This window comes from Chiloscyllium plagiosum, unplaced genomic scaffold, assembly GCF_037043375.1.
Source record: "Chiloscyllium plagiosum isolate Xiang-an unplaced genomic scaffold, Cpla_swu_hap1 HiC_scaffold_35, whole genome shotgun sequence".
Classification (NCBI taxonomy): Eukaryota; Metazoa; Chordata; class Chondrichthyes; order Orectolobiformes; family Hemiscylliidae; genus Chiloscyllium; species Chiloscyllium plagiosum.
The window spans coordinates 12,367,900-12,395,780 of NW_028270173.1; the positions used below are offsets into that span (position 1 = coordinate 12,367,900).

The 27,881-nt window shown below is 42.7% G+C and overlaps 1 protein-coding gene across 3 annotated transcripts; it reads right to left on the reverse strand.

Moving 5' to 3' along the window:
* Positions 1-5,128: 5,128 nt before the first annotated feature.
* On the reverse strand, positions 5,129-26,005 carry LOC122541553 (butyrophilin subfamily 3 member A3-like). Of its 3 annotated transcripts, none has more exons than XM_087979253.1 (9): positions 25,865-26,004; positions 24,980-25,067; positions 21,018-21,365; positions 17,380-17,664; positions 15,953-16,072; positions 15,315-15,347; positions 12,028-12,054; positions 10,784-10,810; positions 5,129-7,430 (listed from the first exon to the last, which is right to left on the reverse strand). In XM_087979253.1, the coding sequence occupies exons 2-9, from the start codon at positions 25,035-25,037 to the stop codon at positions 6,913-6,915; spliced, it is 1,416 nt and encodes a 471-aa protein (XP_087835379.1). In that variant the 5' UTR covers positions 25,038-25,067; positions 25,865-26,004; the 3' UTR covers positions 5,129-6,912. The 3 variants fall into 3 exon arrangements, with proteins under 3 accessions (XP_087835379.1, XP_087835380.1, XP_087835381.1); XM_087979254.1 differs by having other exon boundaries at positions 25,730-25,867; XM_087979255.1 differs by lacking the exon at positions 15,953-16,072 and having other exon boundaries at positions 25,865-26,005.
* Between the last annotated feature and the right edge of the window lie 1,876 nt (positions 26,006-27,881).

Here is a 27,881-nt window from a genome sequence, read left to right on the forward strand (position 1 = left end):
CCTTTAACTTACAGAATACAGCAACTGATTGCTGTGAGACTGGGGCATTGTCTGCCATGGTCAGACTGTTCTGAACAGTGAAGGACCTGTCAGAATGTAAGTACAGCTCTGCATTTATGAAGGTGCACTGATTGGAATCTCCTGTTAAAAATGGGAAGCTGTTTTCTTTACATTAAAAGGAATGAGTGGAATGGTAATCTGTGTTTGATTGCTTCTCCTCTAGACTTCTGACCCAGAGTTTAGTTTTGCAGATCCAGCAGTTAGTGGATGAAGCAGATATTCCCGAAACTCCAGATACCTGAAATCCTGTTCTTGAGAATTTCTTGGTTAAACCTGAAGTAGTGGACTGTGACCAATTCTCAGGAATTTCAATCCAAGTTCGCTGGAGTCAAAACTGGACATTTATCATCAATCTGTTGCTGTCAGAAATTCAGCTTCATCAACAAGTAATTCAGCGGATATGAGAAGTCATCACATTTTATCTTTTGTATCCAGACATTCTGGACACAAATGTCTTTTCCCTTTTTTAAAAAACTATCATCTCTGAAGGCACTTGTCTTGGTTTTGCTGTGTCCTTGTGTGGGACTTAGGAAGTATAAGTTTAATTTCAGACCACAGCTTAGGTGCTAACCAGAGATTGTCACTTCCTTTTTTATTCACTTGTGGGACATGGGTGTCACTGCCTGGACTAGCATTTATTGCCCATGCCTAGTTGCCCTTGAGAAGGTGGTGGATCCACCTACTGCAGTCCATACGCTGTAAGTAGACCCAGAACGTATTTACAGAAATAACAGAAGAGAGTTCCAAAATTTTGAACCAGTGGAAGTGAAGGAATGGCAATATATTTTCAAGTCAAGAATATGTTTTGTTTGTAATGTAAGGGACGACATATTTTCCTTTTAGGGTACAAACTGGAGTGGAAGTCAGACATTGCTGTGTGCAAATTAAATGACTTCCATTGAAAGCTGTACTGGTCTCTGATACTTTTGGGACCAGAAAGGTTATTACATTGCTGAGATTAAGAGTTTGGATCAAAGAACAACTGCTTGACAACAGCCTTCTGATTGGTCCTGGTACAGGTTGTCATAGGAACGTGTGTAATGCAGCCAGGAGATATCCAAAGCCTTACCAAGGGAACAGCTGGTTCACTCTCCCTTTTCTGTGTGAGGCATCCTTAGCCCTGAAAAGAGAAACTCTCTCCCTCATCACTGAGAGACCTTCAAAAGCCTACTGAAAAGAAACAGTGATCTTCCTTTGTTTGCTATGAGTGGAAAAGACATTCCAGGACTTTGAAAAGGAAGAACTGTACCGACTAAAGAAGGTGCAAAACTTGACCTACTCTTGAGAAATAAGGCAGGGCAGGTGACTGAGGTGTCAGTGGGGGTGCACCTTGGGGCCAGCAACCATAATTCTATTAGTTTTTAAATAGTGATGGAAAAGGATAGACCAGATCTAAAAGTTGAAGTTCTAAATTGGAGAAAGGCCAATTTTGACAATATTAGGCAAAAACTTTCGAAAGCTGATTGGAGGCAGATGTTCGCAGGTAAAGGGACGGCTGGAAAATGGGAAGCCTCCAGAAATGAGATAACAAGAATCCAGAGAAAGTATATTCCAGTCAGGGTGAAAGGGAAGGCTGGTTGGTATAGGGAATGCTGGATGACTAAACAAATTGAGGGTTTGGTTAAGAAAAAGAAGGAAGCATATGTCAGGTATAGACAGGATAGATCGAGTGAATCCTTAGAAGAGTATAAAGAAAGTAGGAGTATACTTAAGAAGGAAATCAGGAGGGCAAAACGGGGACATGAGATAGCTTTGGCAAATACAATTAAGGAGAATCCAAAGGGTTTTTACAAATATATTAAGGACAAAAGGGTAACTAGGGAGAGAATAGGGCCCCTCAAAGATTTTGCTCCCAGGAGGATCAGTTCCACCACAGAACACACCAGATGGCCTCCTTCTTTAGAGACCGCAATTTCCCTTCCAACGTGGTTAAAGATGCCCTCCAACGCATCTCGTCCACATCCCACACCTCCACCCTCAGACCCCACCCCTCCAACCATAACAAGGACAGAACGCCCCTGGTGTCCACCTTCCACCCTGCCAACCTTCGCATAAACCAAATCATCCACCGACATTTCCGCCACCTCCAAACAGGCCCCACCACCAGCGATATATTTCTCTCCCCACCCCTTTCCGCCTTCCACAAAGACCATTCCCTTCATGACTACCTGGTCAGGTCCACGCCCCCCAACAACCCACCCTCCCATCCTGGCACCTTCTTCTGCCACCGCAGGAATTGCAAAACCTGCGCCCACACCTCCCCCCCTCACCTCCATCCAAGGCCCTAAAGGAGCCTTCCACATCCATCGAAGTTTTACCTGCACATCCACCAATATCATTTATTTATCCGTTGCTCCCGATGCGGTCTCTTCTACATTGGGGAGACTGGACGCCTCCTAGCAGAGCGCTTTAGGGAACATCTCTGGGACACCTGCATCAATTAACCCCACCGCCCTGTGGCCCAACATTTCAACTCCCCCTCCCACTCTGCCGAGGACATGGAGGATCTGGGCCTCCTTCACCGCCACTCACTCACCACCCGACGCCTGGAGGAAGAACGCCTCATCTTCCGTCTCGGAACACTTCAACCCCAGGGCATCAATGTGGACTTCACCAGTTTCCTCATTTCCCCTTCCCCCACCTCACCCCAGCTTCAAACTTCCAGCTCAGCACTGTCCCCATGACTTATCTTACCTGCCTGTCTTCCTTTCCACCTTCCACTCCATGCTCCTCCCTGACCTGCTTCCACCTTGATCCCCTCCCCCACTCACATAATTGTACTCTATGCTACTTTCTCCCCACCCCCACCCTCCTGTCATTTATCTTTCCACCCTTCAGACACTCTGCCTGTATTCCTGTATTGCCCGAAACATCGATTTTACTGCTCCTCGGATGCTGCCTGAACTGCTGTGCTTTTCCAGCACCACTCTATTCTAAACCCCTCTAAGATCAGCAAGGCGGCCTTTGTGTGGAGCCACAGAAAATGGGGGAGATACGAAATGAATATTTTGCATCAGTATTTACTGTGGAAAAGGATATGGAAGATATAGACTGTAGGGAAATAGATGGTGACACCTTGCAAAATGTCCAGATTACAGAGGAGGAAGTGCTGGATGTCTTGAAACAGTTAAAAGTGGATAAATCCCCAGTACCTGATCAGGTGTACCTGATAACTCTGTGGGAAGCTAGAGAAGTGATTGATGGGCCCCTTGCTGAGATATTTGTATCATCAATAGTCACAGGTTAGGTGCCGGAAGACTGGAGATTGGCTAACGTGGTGCCACTGTTGAAGAAGGGCGGTAAAGACAAGCCAGGGAACTATAGACCGGTGAGTTTGTCCTTGGTGGTGGGCAAGTTTTTGGAGGAAATCCTGAGGGGCAGGATGTACATGTATTTGGAAAGGCAAGGACTGATTCGGATAGTCAACATGGCTTTGTGCGTGGGAAATCATGTCTCACAAACATGATTGAGTATTTTGAAGAAATAACAAAGGAGATTGATGAGGGTAGAGCAGTAGATGTAATCTATATGGACTTCAGTAAGGCGTTCAACAAGGTTCCCCATGGGAGACTGATTAGCAAGGTTAGATCTCATGGAATACAGGGAGAACTAGCCATTTGGATGCAGAACTGGCTCAAAGATAGAAGACAGAGGGTGGTGGTGGAGGGTTGTTTTTAAGACTGGAGGCCTGTGACCAGTGGAGTGCCACAAGGATCGGTGCTGGGCTCTCTACTTTTTGTCATTTACATAAATGATTTGGATGCGAGCATAAGAGATACAGTTAGTAAGTTTGCAGATGACACCAAAATTGGAGGTGTAGTGGAGAGCGAAGAAGGTCACCTCAGATTACAACAGGATCTGAACCAGATGGGCCAATGGGCTGAGAAGTGGCAGATGGAGTTGAATTCAGATAAATGCGAGGTGCTGCATTTTGGGAAAGCAAATTTTAGCAGGACTTATACACTTAATGGTAAGGTCCTAGGGAGTGTTGCTGAATGAAGAGACCTTGAAGTGCAGGTTCATAGCTCCTTGAAAGTGGAGTCACAGGTAGATAGGATAGTGAAGAAGGCGTTTGGTATGCTTTCCTTTATTGGTCAGAGTATTGAGTACAGGAGTTGGAAGGTCATGTTGCGGCTGTATAGGACATTGGTTAGGCCACTGTTGGAATATTGCGTACAATTCAGGTCTCCTTCCTATCGGAAAGATGTTGTGAAACTTGAAAGGGTTAAGAAAAGATTTACAAGGATGTTGCCAGGGTTGGAGGATCTGAGCTAAAGGGAGAGGCTGAACAGGCTGGGGCTGTTTTCCCTGAAGCGTCAGAGGCTGAGGGGTGACCTTATAGAAGTTTACAAAATTATGAGGGGCATGGATAGGGTAAATAGGCAAAGTCTTTTCCCTCGGGTGGGGGAGTCCAGAACTAGACGGCATAGGTTTAGGGCGAGAGGGGAAAGATATAAAAGAGACCTAAAGGGCAACTTTTTCATGCAGAGGGTGGTACGGGTATGGAATGAGCTGCCAGAGGATGTGGTGGAGGCTGGTACGATTGCAACATTTAAGAGGCATTTGGATGGGTATATGAATAGGAAGAGTTTGGAGGGATATGGGCCAGGTGCTGGCAGGTGGGGCTAGATTGGGTTGGGATATCTGGTCGGCATGGATGGGTTGGACTGAAGGGTCTGCTTAAATGCTGTACATCTCAATGACTGTAACTCTAACATTGAAAAAGACCTAGGTACATCAGTGAGAAAAGCCTGTCACCATCACATTAAAGAATCAAAATCATGAGAGAATTCAACCCAGCTTTATAGTCTGGACTTTGATGGACAGAATTTGCTCCCCTGTCTATATTTCTCCACTTGTTGTATTTGTGTCAAACTGTGTCTTTGTCTGTCATTCATGAATAAAGAGGTAAGCTTTAAATTGCAGTGTAATGAATGGAAAATCCATTTTTCTTTTCTCATGCACAAAAGATGAAGTTAATTTACAATAAATGGTTATTTTTCCTGTAATGACAAAACCTGGTGTGAAGTAATTTTTATCCTGAATCAGAGCCAGTTCGACAAACTAGGCATCTTGATGATTTAATTGGATACTTACACATTTGTGATGATTCATGGAACATTTACACCCTGACTGAGATCAAATTTATAATAAACAAATTATTTGAGTTCAGCAAAGAAGCCTGGTGATGTTCTGCTTATTTTTGTTAGAAGTACAAAAGAGAACCAATTGGGTATTTTGAATTTAAACAAATGATTACACTGGAGAAGTAGTGGGGTGTGGATTATCAGTGCATTTTCTCCTCAGTCATGACATTCAATTATACAATTATTACTGTACAAGTAAAAACAAAATACTTAAGACAGTTGCAAGTTGCAGAACATGGAAGTAAGCATCAGCTCAGGCAGTATTAACTAGACAGGAGACCAGGACCAGGAGTAGTTAATGTTCAGAATTAATGCGGTAACTGAGTTAATAGACAAACTGTAGTCGACACCCCCACAGTCTGCACTGGAGATGGCAGAGACAACCAAGACAAGGTCTGTCGATTTCTCAGCAACACATCCAGAAATTAGTGACACCCTGTGTCATAAAATCTCAATTTTTTCCCCCTTCACAAGAGAGTCCAAATCTTCAGTCTTCAAGATCCAGCATTGGAAGCAAATACTTTTTCTGGACTTCCTTCATCCCACACTCAGCTGCACTGTGCTTCTTTTTCTTGCCCCCATTCAAATAGTAAGGAGTCATCAAACTCCCTGGGACATCTCCTGAGGGCTAACTGTCTGCTGTCTACTAATGACAGTACTTGTGTTGCCTGAAGCCATTTCTTTGCTTCAACATTCCCAGTTCCAAACTGCAGTTAACCATTTCCCCCAGCAAACAGAGATCGAAACCAGAGAATCTTCTTACTCTCTCCCCAAGACCATGATGATAGAACCTACTCTGGGCTATCCTCACCCTGACCTCTTGATTATTCTTCATTTAGAATTTTTTCTTTGATATGAGTTCAGTAACACCTTTATCATAATTTAGCTCCAAGTTCCAAATAAAACCATCTCCTTCAACTGTATTTCTTTACAAGCAGCTTCGGCATGACATCTTTGGCTCATCAGCAAAGCAAATCTACCAACCGTTTTATGATCTTCCTTTCCTAGATGTTAACCTCTTAAAGAAACCTTGCCCTGACCTTTCAGCTGTAATGGAATTCAAGATGCTTTTCTTTGCAGTTATCCCATTTTCTAAATGCAAACTTAACTCCAGAGTAAAAGCTACATATTCACTGCACCCTGAAGGAAAAGGGTCACTCGGCTCGAAACATTAACTCTGATTTCTCTCCACAGATACTGCCAGACCTGCTGAGCTTTTCCAGCAATTTCTATTTTGTCTCAAAATCTCTTTCAAATGATTTTAAGTGTGACATTGCTTCCCACATCAGGTCTTCATTCTTGATATTGTAAATCCAGCTCATTTACTTTTTAAGTACATTGCAAAGCTGGCCCTCATCTGGTTCCAGACTGGCAGGCACAAGCCACATTAACCACCTGCAAACCAATGTCAGACTCAGTTGAAGTGAAGTCACCAGTAACAGGGATGCCTTTATAATCTGGGAGCAGATGGATGGCAAATCCACCAGTTACTAACTCCTGATTATCCCCAGCCTATCAGTGGTTCACATGGAGGGAAACCTTCTCCTCACTGTGAAGCTGACCAAACACATATTTACATTACTTACAGCTTTGACAATCAGACAATGTTTTGTAAAAAGGGATGATCCCAGATTCCTTTCTTCCTATTAAACTGTAAAATACTTTGGAGAAACTTTAAGATCAGAAATGTTTCACAGAAACAATGCTAAACTGGGCAGATTCTCAGCCATTTGTCACAGTGTGTTGTACTGAAGAAAGGATGAACTTTCTCTGTGAATTCACACCCAGTGAAAGTGTACAAGTAAATCTTTGTACCTGCACTGTAAAATGAAACAATCCCAGACTCATAGTTGAGATAAACACCAATTTTCCTCGGAATCTCACCAGCTTGGATATCAGATGTTTTTTCAAAGTTTGCCTCAAATTTATTCTCAGTCCTCCCAATTGTCCAAAACCCATTCTTTGGTGTCAGCTGGATTTCTTTCTTCCTCTCCACAGACTCTGTGGCTACTCCCACAGTCCAGTGCTGATTCCCCACCACCTCCACCTCCCAGTAGTGTGAGCCTGAAGTAAATCCCTCTGATCCAAGCATTGATTCACAGACGGTAAACCTCTCTTCATTGTCATGGACACTCAGTGCTGTCTGGGTCAATCTCACGTTCTTCTGATCTTTAGATACCTCAAGCTTTGGATTTGCTGTTTCTGTATCCAGTGTTACAGAGACTGAAAATACAAAGGGAAAAATTAATGAGGCTCAATTAAGTCAATCGATAATAATGATCGAAATCCCAAACAAAGAAAAGTTGATTGGATCAAGAATCATATTTAGGAGAACAAAAATGTGTAATCTGTATCAATCCTGGCTGATACATAGATGTCTGAAAGTACTTTACAGAGAGGAAACAATGAGTGAAAAACAGGATTTCAACAGGACGCCTTTTAAAGGGACTGTAAAAATGTAGAAACAAATTTGAGGGGAGAATGTCAAAGGGAAGATTGCGATAAATAAAAGATGTCTCGAAAACTTAATTTGTGAGGGTGGAGAAAGCAAAGTTCAAGTTGATGAAACCTGGAGTCTTTATGGGGTTAGTGAAGTTACAGAAACATAAAATGGTCAGTTCTGGGAAAAGTGATAGAATGTAAAACGTTCCAATGAAAAGTCATTGTGCTAGAGCCTGGAGCTTTACCTTCCCTTTACCACAGCTGTTTACTGATCTGTGGAGTATTTCCATCAGTTTTTGCTTCACCTTATTGTAATAAAAATATTGGTGTTGAGATCCAAACATCTGAGGTACTATGGTCCATGAGCAGGAGAATTGCACACCCTGACCTTTTCACCTCATGACCTTACCATCAAGATGGCTCTGATACAGGATCCAATTCCACCAAATATGGGAACCATCTCAATCTTCTTTCAATCCTCTGTAAAGTGCGTGTAGGTATTTTTGACAAGCTAACAAGTGGTACTAAAGATAGCAATGGCCTGCTCACCAATGCTTAGTTTCAGCATATTAGGATGGCTCAGCTCCAAACTTTAATGCAATTTTTCTTCAAATGTGGACAAAAAACTGAAATGCAGATGCAAGGTGACTGCAACTGTACTTGACATCAAGGCAATGTTTGACAAAGTGTGGTGCCAAAGAATCCTTGCAAAATGGAAGCCACTTGGAGTCAAGGGGGCAGAATTGATCACTGCTTGGACTCATTTCTAGTCCAAAGGAAGATGGTTGTTGTTGCTGGAGGTCAATAATCTCAGTACAGATCATCACTGCAGCAGCTCCTCAGGAAAGATACTTTCTAATCAATCCGCCCAGAAATGTGATGAAACACCTCCTCCTAGGTCCAACCATCTTCAGCTGCTTGGGGTAAAATATTCAGCACCATTCACCAGTCCTCAGATACTGAAGGAGTCTGCATCTTTATGCAACAAGATCTGGACAACATCCAAGCTTGGACTGTCAAGTCATATTCATGATAAAGGAGTGCTAAGCAATTACCTACTTTTTTCCTCTTGATATTCAACAGCATTGCCATCATGAAAGCTTATCAACTTTATGCAGATGGTCACTAGCTACAAATGTAACTGGATCAGCCAAATCAATACTGAAGCTACAACACCAGGTCTAAGGTTGGGAATTCTGCGGTCAGTATCTCATGGCTTGACACTCCAAACCACAGAGAATGCAGTAGTCAGGAGTCTGATTGATGCCTCGCCTAGAGAGTTCCAACAACACTCAAGAATCACAGTATCATCGGGGATGGGTTTGATAGAAAGAGGAGGAGCCATGTCTTTATTGGGTAACCCTTGACACCCTGTACTCAATTTGAAGGAATGTGTGGGACCTGAAAAGGTCAGGCACCAGGGAGGGCCTGAGAGTGTAGGTATTGTGAGAAATCTCCAGAAACTTTGTATAACCTGAAGAAACGGTTTGTAATGGTTTCAGCACAGCTTTACATTGAATGTAAGCCTTTCCTTAAGACCAACATGCAATCAAGGATCTCCAACACATGGGAGAATCCAGCGATGAACCCGATTCCTATAAACTTCTCACACTGATCATTGAGATTGGAAACCCAGAGATAATGGCTGGCTCTCTTCAGTGTATCTTTGGTGGCCTTCTTGGCTCAGTGATAAGTCCCAGAATGGGAAATCCTGTGTATGTCTCCAACAGCATTGCCATCATGAAAGCTGTACTCATCTTGGTGTGATCCTGAACCAGAATTAAAATGGAGTACCATTCTCTTTCACCCTGCTCCTTGGGCAGAAATTACATAACTTTGAAAACACGTGCAAACAGATTCAAGAACAGCTTCTTCCGGCTGTGACCAGATTTATGTACAAACCTATCATATTCGAGTTGATCTTTCGCCACAGCTGCAACACTGCATTCTGTTCTATTATCCTGATGTACTTAGTCTGGATAGCATGGAAAACAATACTATTCACTGTATCTCAGTACATGTGACAATAATAAATCAAACTATAGATTTGGGGATATATGGGTGCAGCTCCTCATTCATCATAGTGCATGATACAGTGACCATCTTCCTGCAGAGACACAGTCTTTGAAACCTTTGCTGCTCTGATATTGTTAGGGCACTGGGCTCTGACGATGAGCCCTCTCTGGTGCACACTGCTGTTTGCACTCTGGTAGCAGTGTGCACCATTTACTAGATGCACTGGACGCACTTACTGAGCTGCCTTCTACAGCACCTTATAAAAGTCACAATTGCATTGATGGTGGTTATTTAGCCAACAAGTCGATGAATGGCTTTACACAGAGTTGGCAATCAGTCCTGTTCCCCTACTTTAATCCCCAAACCTTGCAGCTTTACATCCATCATGTGTCCATTTGATTTCCTGCTAAACCTCTGACCTCCACCACCGAGGAAGACATTGGAAGCAGACGCATGGGGTCATCACCACCCATCAGCTACGAGGCCTCTTCAAACTTCCACACCATCCTGAATTCGGACTATACTACTGTTCCTTCACTATTGTTGGCTTTAAATTCTGGAAATCCATCCCAACAGCTTCGTGGGAACACCGACACTACGTGGACTCCACCAATTTTAGAAAGTCGCACAACACTACCTCCTCAAAGACAATAAAAGAATAGATAACAAATGTACACATTCCAAAAATAAATTATAATACAGCTAAAGATGACTGGACCATGAACAATACCTCAAGGAGCTTCTGCAAGTTCCTCAAACTAAATTAAATCAGCAAGAGACCCAGGGTCACGGAGTGGAAAGGATGAAAGAGACAGAGACTGAATGATATTAATTATACCCATTAAAAATCAGAAATTCTTCGATTTGAAAGCTTGCATAATCATGCAGATTGGAAACTGCATCCATGCTGCTCTTCATCTGCCATTCATTCCCATCGATAGATGGAAAACTGTGGGCATTGTCCCTGCTATTTCCCAGTAGGTGCTGCTGGTGATTGAGACACTGAAGCAGCAACATGCACCCAGAAAGTTACCCTGAAGGATCCAGGTTGTTACTGGAGAGTGAGAAGAGAAGGTGATCAAGAGATAAAATCCCTTGTTATCACACGAGGATCTTACCTTTATGCTTAGAAATGTTCTCCCAATCTGAAATCAGAAATAATAAACCAATAAAACAGGAGAAATCAGCATGTACTTAAATCCACACAAGAAAATGGACTGTGGTTTTTATTTAACTGCTGGCTGTGAATTGGACGTTGTTAGTCTCAAAGTGTTGGTCATGTTAATCCACAGTCTGGGTGGCAAGGAAGCAATTTCCTCATTCCAGTCTTGAGCCTTTTTAAAATCTATTTCAAAGTGTCATGTCAATTACAGCCATTACATTTTACATCCTCCTCCTGTGTGAGGGCACAGAGTGCAGGGACAGGTCAGTTGGTATCATCAGTAATGGCCACAGCAAACAAGTGCCAGACAATGACCATCTCTGAGAAATGGGTATCGAACCAGCTCCCTGACATACACTATCACCATCACTAATTGCTAACCAGCAACATTCTGGGAGTTGACCATTCACCAGAAACTTAACCAGATTAACTACATAAATACTGTGATGATAAGGACAGGGAAATCTGAGGTCAGTAACTCACTACCTGACTGCCGAGTGTCAGTCTACACGTTAGGAATGTGATGAAATACCTGTCACTTGCCTGGAGAGGTCCTGTTACAACAACACTGCGAAAGCTTGACCCGGTGCAGGACCAATCGGCCTGACGGTTCAGAACTCCACCCACCACCATTGCAGTGAGACAGCAGAGTGTCCCACCTATAAACTGCACTGTGGGAACTCACTGCACCATCAGTGTTCTCTGAAAGCTCCCTACAACCTGGACCACATTGATATCCAGGTAAAGCAGAGTCATTGAAACACCATTCCTGACCATGCACCATACCGATTTGGAACTAGGTCACGATTCCTTCACCATCACTGGGTTAAAATCATGGAACACCTTTCCTTCCAGGCCAGTTCGAGATGGGGCCTGCAGCTTCTTATTCACAATTCGTGGTCCACATAATAAAACCCAACCCCATCTGGTGTTTCGGTGACCCCCGGCGGGGTGGGGGGTGGGGGGGTTTGCGGGGAATAGTTTCCCACACAGTTTGGGAAGTGCTGCTCCAGCCCTGACTATGATAATACTTCAGGCTGCTCTCCCAGATTTTACCTTCTATAAACTGGAGGTCACGGAGAACTCTGCTGCTGTGTCTTAACTTGCACCAAATCTCACACTCAACTCTCAGCCCTCTACTTACTGACCCACTCTGGCATCAATATAAAACAACCTTTCAAGTCAAAGAGTAGAGCATACCTGAATCACTGACAGATTTCCACCGATCTGAAAAAGAAAGCAAACTGTTAATACACTTCATTGATATGGTTGTCACAAACCTTAAAATATTGACAGAGACATCAATATGATACCGACTCAATGTGATCCCAATGTGATACCATGGTACCTGCAGCTGTTTAAGAAGGCAGCTCATCACCACCTTCTCAGGGGCAACTGGAGATGGCAATAAATGCTGGCCCAGCCAGCAAAGCCCATTTCCCACGAGTGAATTAAAACAAAAAGGATCTCCATATTTGAAGTGGTTTGAGTGTTGGCACTTTAGCCTGACAAGTGTTAGCCTCGGTTCAGTTGTATCTCTCTCACCTCTGAGTCAGGAGGCTGTCAATTCTCCTCCAAAGACCGCAGCATGTAACCAAGCTGACCATCCCAGTGCAGTCCTGAGGGAGTGCTGCACAGTGAGAGGTGCCATCCTTCAGGTGAAATGTTAAACCTAGATTTGTCTGCTTCCTCAGGTGGACAGAAAACTTCCCCATGGGACGACTCTGAAGAGCAGTGGGGGTTGTCCCTGGTCAATATTATTCATGAGTCAACATCACAATTCTGCCATCCTTATCCAGTCTGACCTACAAGTAGCTCCAGGCCAACAGTAGTGTCACTGACTCTTAACTGCCGTCTGAAATGGTTAGCAAGCCTCTCAATTGTAACAATCATGGAATCCTCACAGTGTGGAAACAGGCCATGCAGCCTAACAAGTCCACACCAACTCTCCAAAGAGGACCCCACCTAGATTCACTTCCGACTCTATCCCTGTAAGCCTGCATTGCCCATGGCTAATCCATCTAACCTACGCATCCCTGGACACAATGGGAAATTTAGCATGGCCAATCCACCTAACCTGCACACATTGGACTGTGGGAGGAAACTGGAGAGCTTGGAGGAGACCCATGCAGGTGCAGGGAGAACTTGCAAACAACAGACACACTAGCCCAAGGCTAGAATTAAACCTGGGTCCCTGGCACTGTGAGGCAGCAGGGCTAACCACTGAGGCACCGTGCCACCCATGTTGGCAGAGAGTCTGGTAGAGGTTAGATCTATGAAACTTTCTCTTGAAGAAAGGAAATACTTTAAAGGTGTTAGGAAATAGTTTATCTCAGTGTCAGGGTTTTTGTGTGAAAGGTCCACACCAGAAATGTTTGTTTCGAACCAGGAAGGAGTTATTTGAGGTTGAGAATGTTTAAGATCAGTTGTGTGACTATTCAAGGAAGAGTTACCAAAGACAAGGATTTGAAAGGAATTGTGAAGTGAAGCATTGATATGATACAGAAGGGATTCTCCGTGGTGTCTGAGTACAGTAAAATAATGCTGTTGGAATCAAAAGGATTGGATTTTAATTGTGTGTTTCTCAAACTTTCAAACTGTGTTAAATCTAAATACCCATGTTGGTTCTTTGCTACCATCTTTTCAGAGCCATAGAGCTGTACAGCATAGAAACAGATGCTTCACTCCAACTCGTCCATGCTGACCAGATATCCTAAATTAATCTAGTCCCATTTGCTAGTATTTGGTCCATGTCCCTCTGAATCTTTCCTATTCATATACCCATTCAGATTCCTTTTAAATGTTGTAATTGTGCCAGCCTCCACCACTTTCTCTGGCAGCTCATCATCCTCTGCATGAAAAAATTGCTCCTTCGGTCCCTTTTAAATCTTGCCCCTCTCACCTTCAATCTATGCACCCTAGGTTTGGACTCCTCCACCCCAGGGAAAAAGCCTGGACTATTCACTCTATCTATGCCCCTCATGATTTTATAAACCACTCCGCTCTAGGGAAAATAGACCCAGCTTATTCAGCCACCTCTTTGTAAATCTTTTCTGAACCCTTTCATGTTTCACAACATCCTTCCTGTAGCAGGAAGACCAGACCTGAGTGCAGCATTTCAGAAGTCGCCTCATCAATATCCTGTACAGCCACAACATAACTTCCCAATTCCTATACTCACTGCACTGATCAATAAAGGAAACGTACCAAATGCCTTCTTCACTTCCCTGAATACCTGGAACTCTACTTTCAAAGAGCTATGAACTTGTACTCCAAGGTCTCTTTGTTCAGCAACACTCCCCAGGACCTTACCATTAAGCCTGTAAGTCCTGTCCTGATTTGACTTTTCAAAATGCAGCACCTCACGTTTATCTAACTTAAATTCCATCTGTCACTCCTAAGCCCACTGGTCTAGGTCCTATTGTACTCTGAGGTAACCTTCTTTGCTGTCCACTACACTGCCAATTTTGGTGTCATCTGCAAATTTACTAACCAAACCTCATGTTTACATCAAAATCATTTACAGGGCAACCCCCATATCTGTGTAATCGTTATCCGCGGTTTTAGTTACCCACGTTTACCTTGGCCTAAACATACAATAAGGAACCTTCTGGAACGAGAGGGCTGCCACGAAGGCAATTTTCCCATTGAAATGAATGGGTTCACTCCTATCCGTGATTTCGGCCTTCCGCGGTAGGCCGTGGAATGTATCCCCCTCAGGTTCAGTGGGACTACTCTACAAAAAGCAGTGCAGCCAGCTCTAATAACAAAAAGCAGTGCAGCCAGCGTCCATCCTTGTGGCACACTGCTGGTCACAGCCTCCAATCTGACATGTAATTATTTATTTTATCATCAGAACCGCATCCTTCTGTTTCAGTGAATGACCACCTCATTAAATAAAAAGAAATAAACTGTGATCTATCAAGCTGGACTTTAGTCTGTGATTTCATTTGCTCCGTAATAACATCTCATGGGCGGCACGGTAGCACAGTGGTTAGCACTGCTGCTTCACAGCGCCAGAGACCCGGGTTCAATTCCCGCCTCAGGCGACTCTCTGTGTGGAGTTTGCACATTCTCCCCGTGTCTGCGTGGGTTTCCTCCGGGTGCTCCGGTTTCCTCCCACAATCCAAAAATGTGCAAGGGTTAGGTGAATTGGCCATGCTAAATTGCCCGTAGTGTTAGGTGAAGGGGTAAATGTAGGAGAATGGGTCTGGGTGGGTTACGCTTCGGCGGGTCGGTGTGGACTTGTTGGGCCGAAGGGCCTGTTTCCACACTGTAAGTAATCTAATCTAATCTAATCTAATCTCAGCAACATTTATCCGAAACAGTGCAAATTTTGCAAAGATACTGCTTGTATGGTGAATTATGCACAAAATAATCTTCAAACAGATTGTTTAACAGGCATTATTTAGTAGGATAGATGTACCATCTACACATCGAAATACCTAAGCCCTGAGCTGTATTACACATATTTCATCATTTCTTACCATATTGTACAATCATCTTGTCATGCTGCAGTTCTGAAAGAAATTCAACAAATACAAATATTAAAAATGATTTGATTAGTCTGATGTGCTTTCATTGACTACAAATATGAGTAAATAGCATTCAATCCCATATGAAACAAACCAAGTGCGGACAAAGAGTGGAGCTGGAAAAAGCACAGTAGGTCAAGCATCAGAAGAGAAGGGGACTCAACGTTTCAGGTCGGAACTTTTCATCAGGACATTTCTCCACTGTAATACTCATCAAGCTCTGTTACCTTTTAGGTGGTAAAATGTTAGACTGTGCTGCAGTTCACGTTGTATAATACCATCAAATTGGTTTATTTCTATTGAGGATTAGAGGGGAGGTAGATAAATAAATTAAACAAGTAGTATTGAATGAAAATTGGAAACAATGATATCTGACAAAAAAACTTAAAACAGAGGGCTCTCTTAGACATGCTGCTGCCTTCATTAGTACAGCAATCTCCTCCCCTCCCACTGAGACCAAGATTATAAGGACTGAATTATTACAAATACAATGGAACACAATAACAGAAACAAAAACTCTGGTTCAGTTTGAACATTTCTCTGGAGTCCCGAAACTGTGTTGTCCATTGTCACGGAGTCTGAGAGTGTACCTTTGATATTTCTTAATTGTTTCACAATCCAAATGATTCCAGCGATTAAAGTAATGATGACAAGACAGAGCATCAGAGATAAAAACACCAGCCAGCCTGAGACAGATGGGAAGAAACCATCTGGAAAGTAAATGGCAGTTAATTAGATACTTATAATTTCAGATACATTCCACAGGAATCATGATTAAGTTTAGCACATTTTCAGGTCTATGGTCCCTGAGTTGAAGACTTGGGTCTCTATCAACTGAAGGGTAGTTAAACTCACCCATATCATTCTCTTATTCTCGAGTCACTTGGATCGCATTAATTACAAATTTTGCACAGACTGCTCATTGCACGGCTAACCTAACTGGCCAAAGCTGGCCCCTATAAATATGTGGATCAAACATGGACTGTGTTATCGGACCCAGGTGATGATGCAGGGATAATGTCACTGAGGCCCAGGATAAAGCTCTGGGGATACAGGTTCAAACCCAACACAGCAGTTAATGGAATTTAAATTCAACAAATGAAATCTGGAGTTTGAAGCCAGTCCCTGTAATGGTGACTGGGAAGCAAACATCAATTGTTGTAAAAACCCAAGTGGTGAACAAAAGTCCTTGTGAGGAGGGAAATTGGCCGTCTTTGCCTGACCTGGCCTACTTGTGACTCCAAACCCACAGCAATGTGCCCTCTAAAATGGGTGAACAAGCCACTCAGTTCAAGGACTGTTATAGATGGACAACAAATTAAAGAAGTCTGTCAATTTGATGTAAGAAGCCAGCCTTATTCGAACTTTGCCACATTCTTTTGTGCTAATATCAATTTACAATATTGTGTTTTTTGTGCTATGTGCAAACAGACGAAAGATACCAAGATGAATGTCATCTAGTCTAGCAGAACCAACAACCTGGTGAAAATTACTCTGTGGTCTGCCTGCATTTGTCAATCTTGCAGGACAAACAGCTGTCAATAACTGTGTATTGTGGGTTTGTACGTTCTAGGCCGCTGGACAACACGCTGGGAGCTCGGAATATCCATTGTAATGCCCAATGGAAAAGCACAATAGTCTAAGACACTCTCACAAAAGATTTGTTTTTTTAAAAATAAGCCTTTTCAAAGATGTTCTTGCACACCTCTCGAGTAGGTGGGAATTGAAACCAGACCTTCTGACTCAGAGGTAGGGACTCTACCACTGTGCCACATGAGGCTGGTTCCCATGTCAAATCCCTCAAGTTTCTGCACCAATGTTTCACATGAAATACAGATGTGTACTATAAATATAAACTCAAATTGTAAATGTAAAGAGGCACCTCAGAGTGGGACACTGCAGTCAAAAGTGAACTCCACGCACCATTAAGTTCTAACTGCTGTGTAAGTTGTTTTTATGGAGTTTGTGAACAGAGTGTTTATTTTGAAAATGAAACTGTATTTTATCATGAACAGACCTGCTATCTGGATTGCTGCTTCTTGTTCTTCTTTCAACAGCTTGTTCTGTATGAGACACTTGAAGCTGTTTGTTGCATCTTTTGTTACAGCTACACTGCTCTGGACATTGACAAGGCCATTCGAGTCACGTCGGTAGTTTATTTCAGACTGTGCCGTTAGGTTCTGGCCATTCCCACCAGTCCATGATATCTGTGGCTGTGGGAACCACCCATTAGATTCACACATAAGCTGAATTCCATTTTTATGGTATCCATCAATCTGGATCCAGTGCTCACGGCCCAGTGCTACAACAATCAATAAACACTCGTTTAAACATCTTAGAAACAAATTTTAACCCACATGTGAGTTCATTTACTGTTATTGAAGGATAAAATAGTCTTAGTATTTCTGTGACATGATTCATACGAAGTGTATTCAATTTTATTACAAAATACATTTTTATATAATGATCCGACAATTAAAACAAAAAAGGGAATCCAAAAGCCTCTGAGAGATAGTAAAAGGAGGGGTTGGGCTGATAGGGGACCGTAACGGGATCCATCACAAAAACGGAAATTGCTGGTAAAACTCAGCAGGTCTGGCAGCATCTGTGGACAGAAAGCAGAGTTAACGTTTCGAGTCTGATGACTCTTCATCAGAACTTTGTTTCAAATCTCCAGCATCTGCAATTCTTTGTTTTATAATAAAGGGATCTGTGCCTGGAAGCAGGAAGTGCAGCTGAGTTATTTTCTGAGTATTATCTTTGACAAAGCAGAAGATCCTGATGAAGTCATAGAGAGAGGTGAGGTGGTACAGACATTGGATGAGCTAAAAATTTAGAAAAGGAGAACTATTCAATAGGCTGGCTGAACTTCAGCTGGTAATTCACTGTGACCAGATGGAATAGATCCAAAATTACCGAGGGAAGGAGCTCTGACATAATCCTCCAGTCTTGCTCGGCTACAGTCAAGGTTCCAGATAATTGGAGATGTGCAAATTTCATACACCTTTTCAAAAACACATTTTTAAAAACGTGAAAAGATAAATCCAGCAACCATAGGCCAGCTTATGTAATTTTTGTGACAGGAAAGCTTTTAGAACTGAAAATCTCGGAGAAAATTAACAGTTACTGAGCTAACTATGGATTAATTCAGGGTGGTGCTGGAAAAGCACAGCAGGCCTGGCAGCATCCAAGGAGCAGGAAAATCACTGTTTCAGGCAAAAGCCCTTCGAGGAGGAAAACTTCTTCAAGGCAGGCATCCTTGCAGGAGGATTCGCAGTAGAGTTAAAATCAACTAGGTAAATGCAAGGACTGCAGATGCTGGAAACTAGAGTTTAGATTAGAGTGGTGCTGGAAAAGCACAGCAGGTCAGGCAGCATCCAAGGACCAGGAAAATCGACAGCTCGGGCGTTTAACTCTTCTGCGAATCCTCTTTTACCTGCTCGATTTTCCTGCTCCTTCGATGCTGCCTGACCTGCTGTGCTTTTCCAGCACCACTCTAATCTAGACTCTGGCTTCCAGCATCTGCATTCCTTGTTTTCACCCAAGGATTAATTCAGCTCGGCCAGCTGTATTTGTACAGGAAATCAGCATTTAACATTATTAACTCCGAATAATTCACAAAGACAGCCCTGATAAGGGCATTACAATTGTAGTCCTGTATATGGACTTTCATAAGTTTTGGGAATAGCTCAAAGTTCACTTTGACCGAGTATTGCTTCTCCAGCAACCCAACACAGATATTAGAGGGAATTCAAAGTGTCTCAAATGTTGTTCGGTTTCTAAAACTGAGGCAAATTTTGCACTTGGCATTTAAATTAACTTTGTCCTTAATTGATAGGTTCCTTCCCAATCAGAAGTACATGAGCACGAGGCAGCCGCACAGTGATGAGGGGACTCGTTAGGCCTGATAAGCAGGAGCTGATTCATGTCTCTGAAACTCTAGTTACATTAAACACAGGAGACTCCTATTAGTGCACAAAGTTGGTTGAACATAGCTTCAGGGAACTTCACTTCGAAGATTTGTCACAGTGATGTACAACGCACCATTCGGATATTTGAAACTAAAACAAGGAGTGGCCTGAGACAGCCACCAAATAACAGTACGACCCAAGAGCTGAGGTCTGGAGGCATTAATGTCGCCAGCTGGTTGGTGATTGGTTAGAAGTTCTTTTTCCTCTAAAATTAGAGCAGTCATTTAAATTATGGCCATTGTAACTGAAGCACTGCATTACATTTATAGTTTGTTAAATTTATATCATTCAGTTAATGAAATACATGATGAAGATGATGGAGACAGCAAAATGGCTGTGGTGCAGCTGTAACAAGCACCAGGGTGATCCACAGCAACCACATCTGCAGGAAGGGCCTACAGCTCAAGGAACATAGCCTCAGAGGTGATGAGCTGAAGGTGAAACTTTGAACTCTGCAATGGATCAGGGAGGAACTTTGACACTGTCCCAGGAAGCAGCCATATCTCATTAGTCAGATACTTCAGATCTGGTGCATGGTGAGGGACAGAATGATGAAAGGGTGGGAAATGAGGTAGTTTTATCATCCCAAAGGTAACAGAGGAGGAGGAGGAGGAGCCTCAGCCCATGCGCCTGTCCAACAGCTTTGGAGGTTGTTGCAGGGGCTTCAGGAAGGGTGAGGAAACTGATGACAACACCCAGGATGACAGTACCATCCAGTGGGGGCAGAGTGAGATACGATTAATTCATGATCGCATTTCAAAGGATTCTCTAGCTAAAAGTGATCATATCATGACAGAATTCCTTACTTAGATTGTGAGTGAAAAACTAGAGTCTTATATGTAAAGGCATTTACAAAGGAATGAAGAGAGAATGGGCTGAAGCAGACCTTCTGCAGCAAATTAAGGTAATTATGGGCAATATCAAATTGAACCTAAAAACATAAAATGCTCCAAAGATTCACAGAAAGACTGAAGGTCAAGAACATTTTAGAAATCAGCAAAGAATAACTATAAAAAAAAGGAAAAGTTTGAGTCCAAGAGAAATACAAAAACAGAGAGTAAGAACTTCTATAAATTTACACTGTAAGGCAGCACTTCTAACTGTCAACATAGCCTGGTGTTCATGCCCTTCAAACTACAGAGGAAGGAAGTTTTTCCATATTGGAACACAGGCTTGGCCAGTCATGACTGTCCTTGAGTATCCATCTTGGGGATCAAGGGATAGGAATGTGGGAAACATCTTCCCATCCCATATTAAAAGGGAAGAGTGGGAGGCAGAAAGTATTCTGGTGATTTGGCCAATTCACCCATTTTGCTGAAGCCATTTTCTGAGCATTCCTCTAATGAGGAATGTCAAAATTCCACGATATTTTATGTAAACTCTGTGTAGATCTTTTTTGCACTTCATGTATTTACTTATAGATAATTTACAAATGAAACGTACTTTTGAAATTAAAAAAGTAAAAAAAAATTGTCTATCTCAACTTTTACCGTATCAGCTTCATGAAGGTACACCTTTCCCTGTTAGAGGAATACCTACAGATTTTTTTTCTGTGCATTATGAAATGCACAATGTGCAAGTATTTTTAACTGGATAAATAACATGTTTCATAAAAAAGCACTTGGATTTTGACTGAAATATCAATTTGATTTGATACTCATTTGTCGTTAATGTGTTTACTCACCTCCAACTTTCAGCTCAATTGTAGTTTCTTCAAAATTTGCCTTATCATCAACGGTACACAGGTATTTCCCCTCATCAGACACCCTCGTGTTCTTTATTCGAAGAGAAACATTGCCTTTGGATACTTCATCTTGAAACAGTTCAGTCCTTTTCCTGTATGCCTGATGTTGAGCAGCGGTGTCGTCTTGACCGTTTCTGTATGCGTGAACTGGTAACCGAATGTCTGATTTAAACCAGCGCACCACCATGTTGTTGACAAATACCTGCGGCACAAGGTAACACTCCAGGACAGCATCTTCCCCCACAATGGCTACCACAGGATGGCTTGGGCCACTCACTCGGAATTCACCTGCAGAGTTAATGTCTCATTAAACTGCTCCAAATTTCAAACATATCCGTAATTAAACTTCAAAATCACTGTGTTATTAGAGACTACAATTTTAATCAAACAGCTATAAGCAACACCTTGAATTTATTTTCCTATGTAAATGTATTTATGATCCCATGTATCTACATTTATTATCCCTAGATAGCTGTACTCATTTTCCTTTGTACCTGTACTTACTGCACTATGGACCGTATTTATTGCACTATATAGCCGTTGAGCAAAAAGATTTATTTTTCAAAATCATTGTTTTTATTACCATAGAGATCAACAAACCAGAATTTACTGAAATACCCCAGTGATAAATAAGACAAGATTTCACTTAATCATCTTGAATGTAACCAAAACAAGCAGAAATGACACAAATTAACAAGTAATTTGTTGCTAATTAAACTTTAAATCACATATTATATAGCTGATACAACAAAGATCAAGCTCACAAATTGGCAATTTCCTCAGTATAAATGGTACAAATCTCAGCCACAAAGTCCTTCAAAGCCCAAGATCTCCTCAGGTAGAATTCCAGTTCCTTCTTTAGGGAATTACCCACCGACCTTCATCTGGCAACGGATGCCAACCAGAGTTCCCTGGGCACAGATATGACAAGAACTGTGTATTCTGGATCTCCCTCTCTAACAGCATTGTGGGTTTACTGACAGCACGTTGACTGCACAAGTTCAAGAAGCTAGTTCACCACCACCACCTCCTGAAGGGCATCTAGAGGAGAGTAGTACACACTGGCTCAGCCAGCAATGACCATGTCCCCTGCCTAAATAAAGGAAACGGCCTGTCTCAGTCTGAGACTGTGTCACCTGGTTCTAGACCCCTAGCAGGAGAAACATTCCTTCATCCTTCCTTGTCAATCCCTCCTGGAATTTTTCATGTCTGAATGAGGTCACTACATAAAGTACAGGTCCCTGATCTTTCCTCATTGGACATTCCCTCCATCTCAGGAATATGTTTGGTGAAACTTTGTTTCATTCCTTCTGTGCAAGTATCCTCCCTCAGAATCATAGAATCCCTACAGTGTGGAAACAAACCCTTAGGCCCAACAAGTAAACACCAACGCTCCAAAGAGTAACCTACCCAGACCCATTCCCATCTCTATGATTCTATATACTTCAGTAAGGAGACTAGAGCTGGCCATGTGGACCCAGTCAGAAACCTGATCAAATTCCTGCCAATGTCCACTTTCGACCAAGCCAGCGGTGAATATAGAACTTTTCCTCTATCTCTGCTACCACTTCCAGTCAGAAAGTCTGCCAACTGAACCAAGTCCACTTCACACAGCCTTTCCCCACTCCAACATCACACAGACTACACTGGAACACAATGAACACAGTAAATAATGTCCAGTTTAATAAATTTGCGATGGGTCTAGTTTTCTTTAATTCATATGTTTCTCTTTACATCTGAGTATATCTGAGGCTGTTGCTCAGTAATGTATTACCAGTCAATCCCTTCTGAAAGTAAACGAGAATTGAATGTTGCAGCTGATGTGGAGAAAAACAAATATTTCCAGCAACAGCAGAACCAATCACTGAGTCACAGAATCCTTCAGCACAGAAGGTAGCCATTCAGTCCATCGTGCCTACACTGACGTATTACCCAGTGTCAATCTCCTGCCTTTTGCCCATATTTTTCAAAACTATTTCCATCCAAATAATCATCCAATGCCCTCTGGAATGTCTCAACTGAACATTCCTCCACCCCACTTCCAGGCAGTATATTCCGTAGTCTAACCAGTTGCTGCGTGAAGATGTTTCTTACATCAGTTTTGTCTAATTAACTAATGTGCCATTTCTAAACTGCTATTTCTTAAACAAACTTAACCAGCAGAAAGTTCCTTACAGATTATTGATTGCCTACATTAAATAATTGTGGTCATGAACCCCAAAACCTAGTATCATTCGATGCTTTCACAAACATTTTATGGTCAAACCATATTTTTGGAAATTGCACTGTATTGTGTGTGTCATTCCCTAAATTCATAAAACCATCTTAATATTTTGGGAAGGGGCTTGAACAGCTTTTAACTATTTATGACGAACATAAGAACTAGGAGCAGGATAGGTTAACCGGCCCATTGAGCCTGCTCTGCCATTCAATACGATCATCGCTGATCATACTATGGACTCAGCTCCACTTCACTGCCTGCTCACCCTAACCTGATTCCTTTACTGTTCAAAAATGTATCTTTGCCTTAAAAACAATGAAGTAGCTTCAATTGCTTCACTGGGCAGGGCATTTCACAGATTCAGAACCCTTTGGGTGTAGAAGTTCCTCCTCAGCTCAGGCCTACATCTGCTCCCCCTTATTTTGAGGCTATGCCCCCTCATTCTAGTTTCACCTGCCAGTGGAAACAACCTCCTTGCTTCTATCTTATCTGACCCCTGCATAATGTTTTTATAAGATTTCCCCCTCATTCTACAGAATTCCAATGAGTATAGTCCCACTCGCCTCAATCTCTTCTCACAAACCAACCCCCTCAACTCCAGAATCCACCAAGTGAACTCTCTCCTGTGTCAGGAGATGCTGAGGAGCTGGGAAAAAGGCAATAATTTCTGAGGATGAGAGCACTGTCAGGGACAAATATCACCAAGACCATGATAGCGCTATTCATCACTGAGTGCCAGGGCAGACAGATCCTCGTTAATACTCATTTCTAATAGTTTTGTGTTGGGTGAAGATATCACTCAGTTTTGTTGATGTCTGTTGCTGCAAAGACAAACAGCCTGGGTGTTTCCTGATAAAAAAAAGTGTTTTGATTTGGTCTGTCTTTGCCCATCCTAATCTTCACCAAAAGATTCCTTCCCCATTGGTTTGAACATTTCACATCATCTGCTGTTCCCACCTTCAGGAATGGAGATTTTGCGTGTTCTGATGACAACTGGGAAGACAGTCACAGTCCATTCCGAGAGCATCGTGACATTTAATGGTGTGAACAGAGGTTGGCTTGAGGCTTCATTCATGATCCTGTGTCCGAGAGCTGCACACTCAGTTCTCTTAGAGTCAGGATCATAGCTGAACTGGTGTTACTTCCCCTTCCTGTCTTCCCCTGACCTTGGCTCACCTGTCAGTAAAATATATATCCAACTCAGCCATGGACATCATTAAATGTTCAGCTTCCACCACCTTCTGGGGAAGGAAATTCCACACTCTAAATGACCCTTGAGAAACAACATTCCCATCACCTTCTTAAAAGGAAGATTCCTTAATCTTAAACAATGTCCCTAGTTCCAGTCTCTCACACACAAGGGAAGACATCAACGAGGGATCCGCTCTATTCAATCGCTTCAAGAACTTTAATGTTTCACAGTCATTGCTGTCATCTGTTATGAATTCATTTTAAGGAAAAGCCAAACTCTCTATTTGTTAAAATTGTGAAAGATTTTAAAGATATTATTTCCTCTGAACCAGCCTTTGAACCTATTCTCTGTAATGATTCCAAAGCAAAATCATTGACCAAAGCGTCAGTTAAGGTCCGAAATGTTCATTTACTAATACACAGTTCCAACTTCACACCAGGATTGTGTGTTGTATCTAATCAATACTGATTAATTGTTAATGTTCCTTACCATAGGCAGTGCATGGAATCCCAATCAGTAAAAGCAGAATGAGGTGAACTCCTTCCATCTTTGTGAGGTCTGTGCAGATTAACCTGGCCTGACACACAAACAAAATATAGCTGTCATTAGGGTCCTTCAATGTTTGCTTCAGAGTGTAAACATTTCATTGTTCAATACCCACTGTGTCAGAAACTCTATGAACACATTCTCCTGTCCAGGTTAACACAATTCTTTCACATTGACCTTTTTCATTTCATCAAAAATATGTGTCCTTTCAGCCAAAAAATATCTGAGAGCAGCAATGAGACATGGAAAGGCTTTCAGCACCATCTAAAAGGAGCAGGCAGCAGTGGAGAGGGATTAATGGGTTGAGAGAGTAGGAGAGATTTGGAGTTTAGGACCCAGGAAGCTGGACTCACTGCTGTCGATGGTGGGGACAGAAAACCCGAAATGGGAAAGCGGAGAATAGACTCAGCACAAGTAAAACTCTTCAATTAAAGTTTGTTTCAGCAAAGGTGGCATCATAACTATCTCCGGGATTGAATTATTTCTCACTAAATATAAACCCCAGTGGGTCATATTCTGTCTCCTGGCCCTCACTATGTTCCTCCTTTTTACTTCCGTCTCCCTTTCCAGTCGCTGTGTCTGACCCTGAGACTTTAATGTTGCAGATTGCCTCTCCCTCCTGTTCCCTTATACTGACAGGAGCCAGCTCCAGGCTCCGTTCAGCTGATCAGAGACATTGGAGAAAGTTCTCACCTTTTCCCTGGACAGTCCCCAGCGGCTCCCCGTTCAACTCCTTGGATTTGATTGGGATCTTTCAGCGGGAATAATATCCACCCGATCCCACTGGGAATTACCCCTTCCTGAAATTAAAGAGGATTTGGAACTCACCTATTACTTTCCCACAATCTGACCGAACATTTTCCGCCTTTTCCCGACAGATGTGTAAAAAGTAAAGACGTTCACAACAGCAGCCCCTCCCTGAAAAACATTACTTTCGTTTTTGACTGAATTCACTCTTTGGGTTTTGCTCCGTCCTTCGGCCAAATGTGTAACTGCAGGGAAATTGCTCCTTAAACAATAATCCACAGAAAATTAATAATGGTCACCTCAATAAATGTCTTTAGTTGATGAAGTCTGTGTGTATATATTTCACGGCGGGACCAGAATTATTTTCCAGGCTACACTTTGAACTCCAGCCTCTGACTGCTCTGAGTGGTCTGTATTGAGGCAGAGTTTGAGAACCACCTGTCACTCCACAGCGTTGAACCTCAGTCACTAAACCTGTAAGAGAAATTCACATCCTCACAATACTCTGTGTGAAGGGGTTTCTCTCACTTGGCTCTAAATCTCTTGTCTTTATTCTGACAGCACTTGATTCCCTGGCCATTGGAAACACTTTGCTGCCTCTCCATAAACTGCATTAAAAAATGAGCAACATTAGAAAATTAGTGAAACAACTGCACAGAGGCTGGGTCCCATCACCAAGTCACCCTTCACCTACTAGTGCACAGTACACTGGCTGCAGCCAATCAGCACAGAGTCAGTACTGAACTGAGGGTGTTTTTAGAACAAAGAACAGTACAGCACAGCACAGCACAGGCCCTTCAACCTTTGATGTGCCGACCTTTTAATCCTACTCTCAGATCAAACTAACCAACATAGCCTCCATTTTACTATCATCCATATGCCTATCCAAGGGTCATTTTAATGCCCCTAATATGTCTGACCCAACCACCACCATTGGCAATGCATTCCATGCACCCATCACTCTGTTAAGAACCAACATTTGACATCTCCCCTAAACCTTCCTCCAATCACCTTAAAATTATGACCCCTTGTGATCGCTGTTTCTGCTCAGGGCAAAGTCTCTGACTATTCACTCCACCTGTGCCTCTCATCACCTTGTACACTTCTATCAAGTCACTGCTCACCCTTCTTCACTTCAGTGAGAAAAGCCTTAGCTCCCTCAACCTTTCTTCATAAGACATGCCTTTCAGTCCAGGAAGCATCCTAGTAAATATCCTCTGCACCCTACCTAAAGCTTCCACATCCTTCCGATAATGAGGTGACCCGAACTGAACGCAATGTCAAAGTGTGATCTAACCAGGGCTCTATACAACTGGGAGTCAATGACCAGCTCCTTCACTTTGCTGACATTCAGGGAGAAATAGTTGGCTTTACACCATGCCATGAAGATGTCTGACTCTTTCCTGTACTCTCTCTTGGCGTTGTTTGAGATCTGACCCACTACGGTGGTGTCATCAGTAAATTTGTGAATGGAGTTAGTGCTGAATTTGGCCCCACAGTTGTGAATGTATAAGGGGGTACAGTGAGGGGCTGAGCATGCAGCCGGTGTTCGGGATAATCGTGGAGGAGATGCTGTCACCTATCCTTACTGATTGGGATCTGTGGATCAGGAAGTCAAGGATCGAGTTGCAGAGTGGGGAGCAGGGTCCTAGGTCTCAGAGTTTGGGGATTAATTTTGTTGGAATTATAACGTTGAAGGTGAAACTAAAGTCAATGGATAGGAGTCTGGGATAGATATCCGTGTTATCCAGGTGTTCCAGGCATGAGTGTAGGGCCAGGGAGATGGCGTCTGCCATGGACCTGTTACCCCAGTCGGCAAACTGCACAGGGTCAATCAAGGCACTCAGGGAGGCTGGGGTTGATGCTGTGACTAACGTTTTGAATCATGTTATAATTATGACATCAGAGCCACCGGATGGTAGGCATTGAGGCACGCTGCCTGATTTTGCTTTTGCACCGGGAATGATAACAGTCTTCCTGAAGTAAATGGGAACTTCAAAACCGTAGTAACGAGAGATTAAAGATATCAGTGAATACTCCTGCCAGCTGGTCCATACAGGGTCTGAGTGCACGGTGGGGGACTCCATCCAGACCAGTC

Bases quoted from the DNA above. Each gene is read 5' to 3' on its own strand.
- LOC122541553 (XM_087979253.1), bottom strand. From the start codon at position 25,037: ATGGAAGGAGTTCACCTCATTCTGCTTTTACTGATTGGGATTCCATGC. The intron at 17,665-21,017 runs GTGAGTAAACAC...TGATTGTTGTAG, and splicing joins AATTGAGCTGAAAGTTGGAG to CACTGGGCCGTGAGCACTGG. The intron at 7,431-10,783 runs GTAAGATCCTCG...TTGTATTTTCAG, and splicing joins GAACATTTCTAAGCATAAAG to TCTCTGTAACACTGGATACA.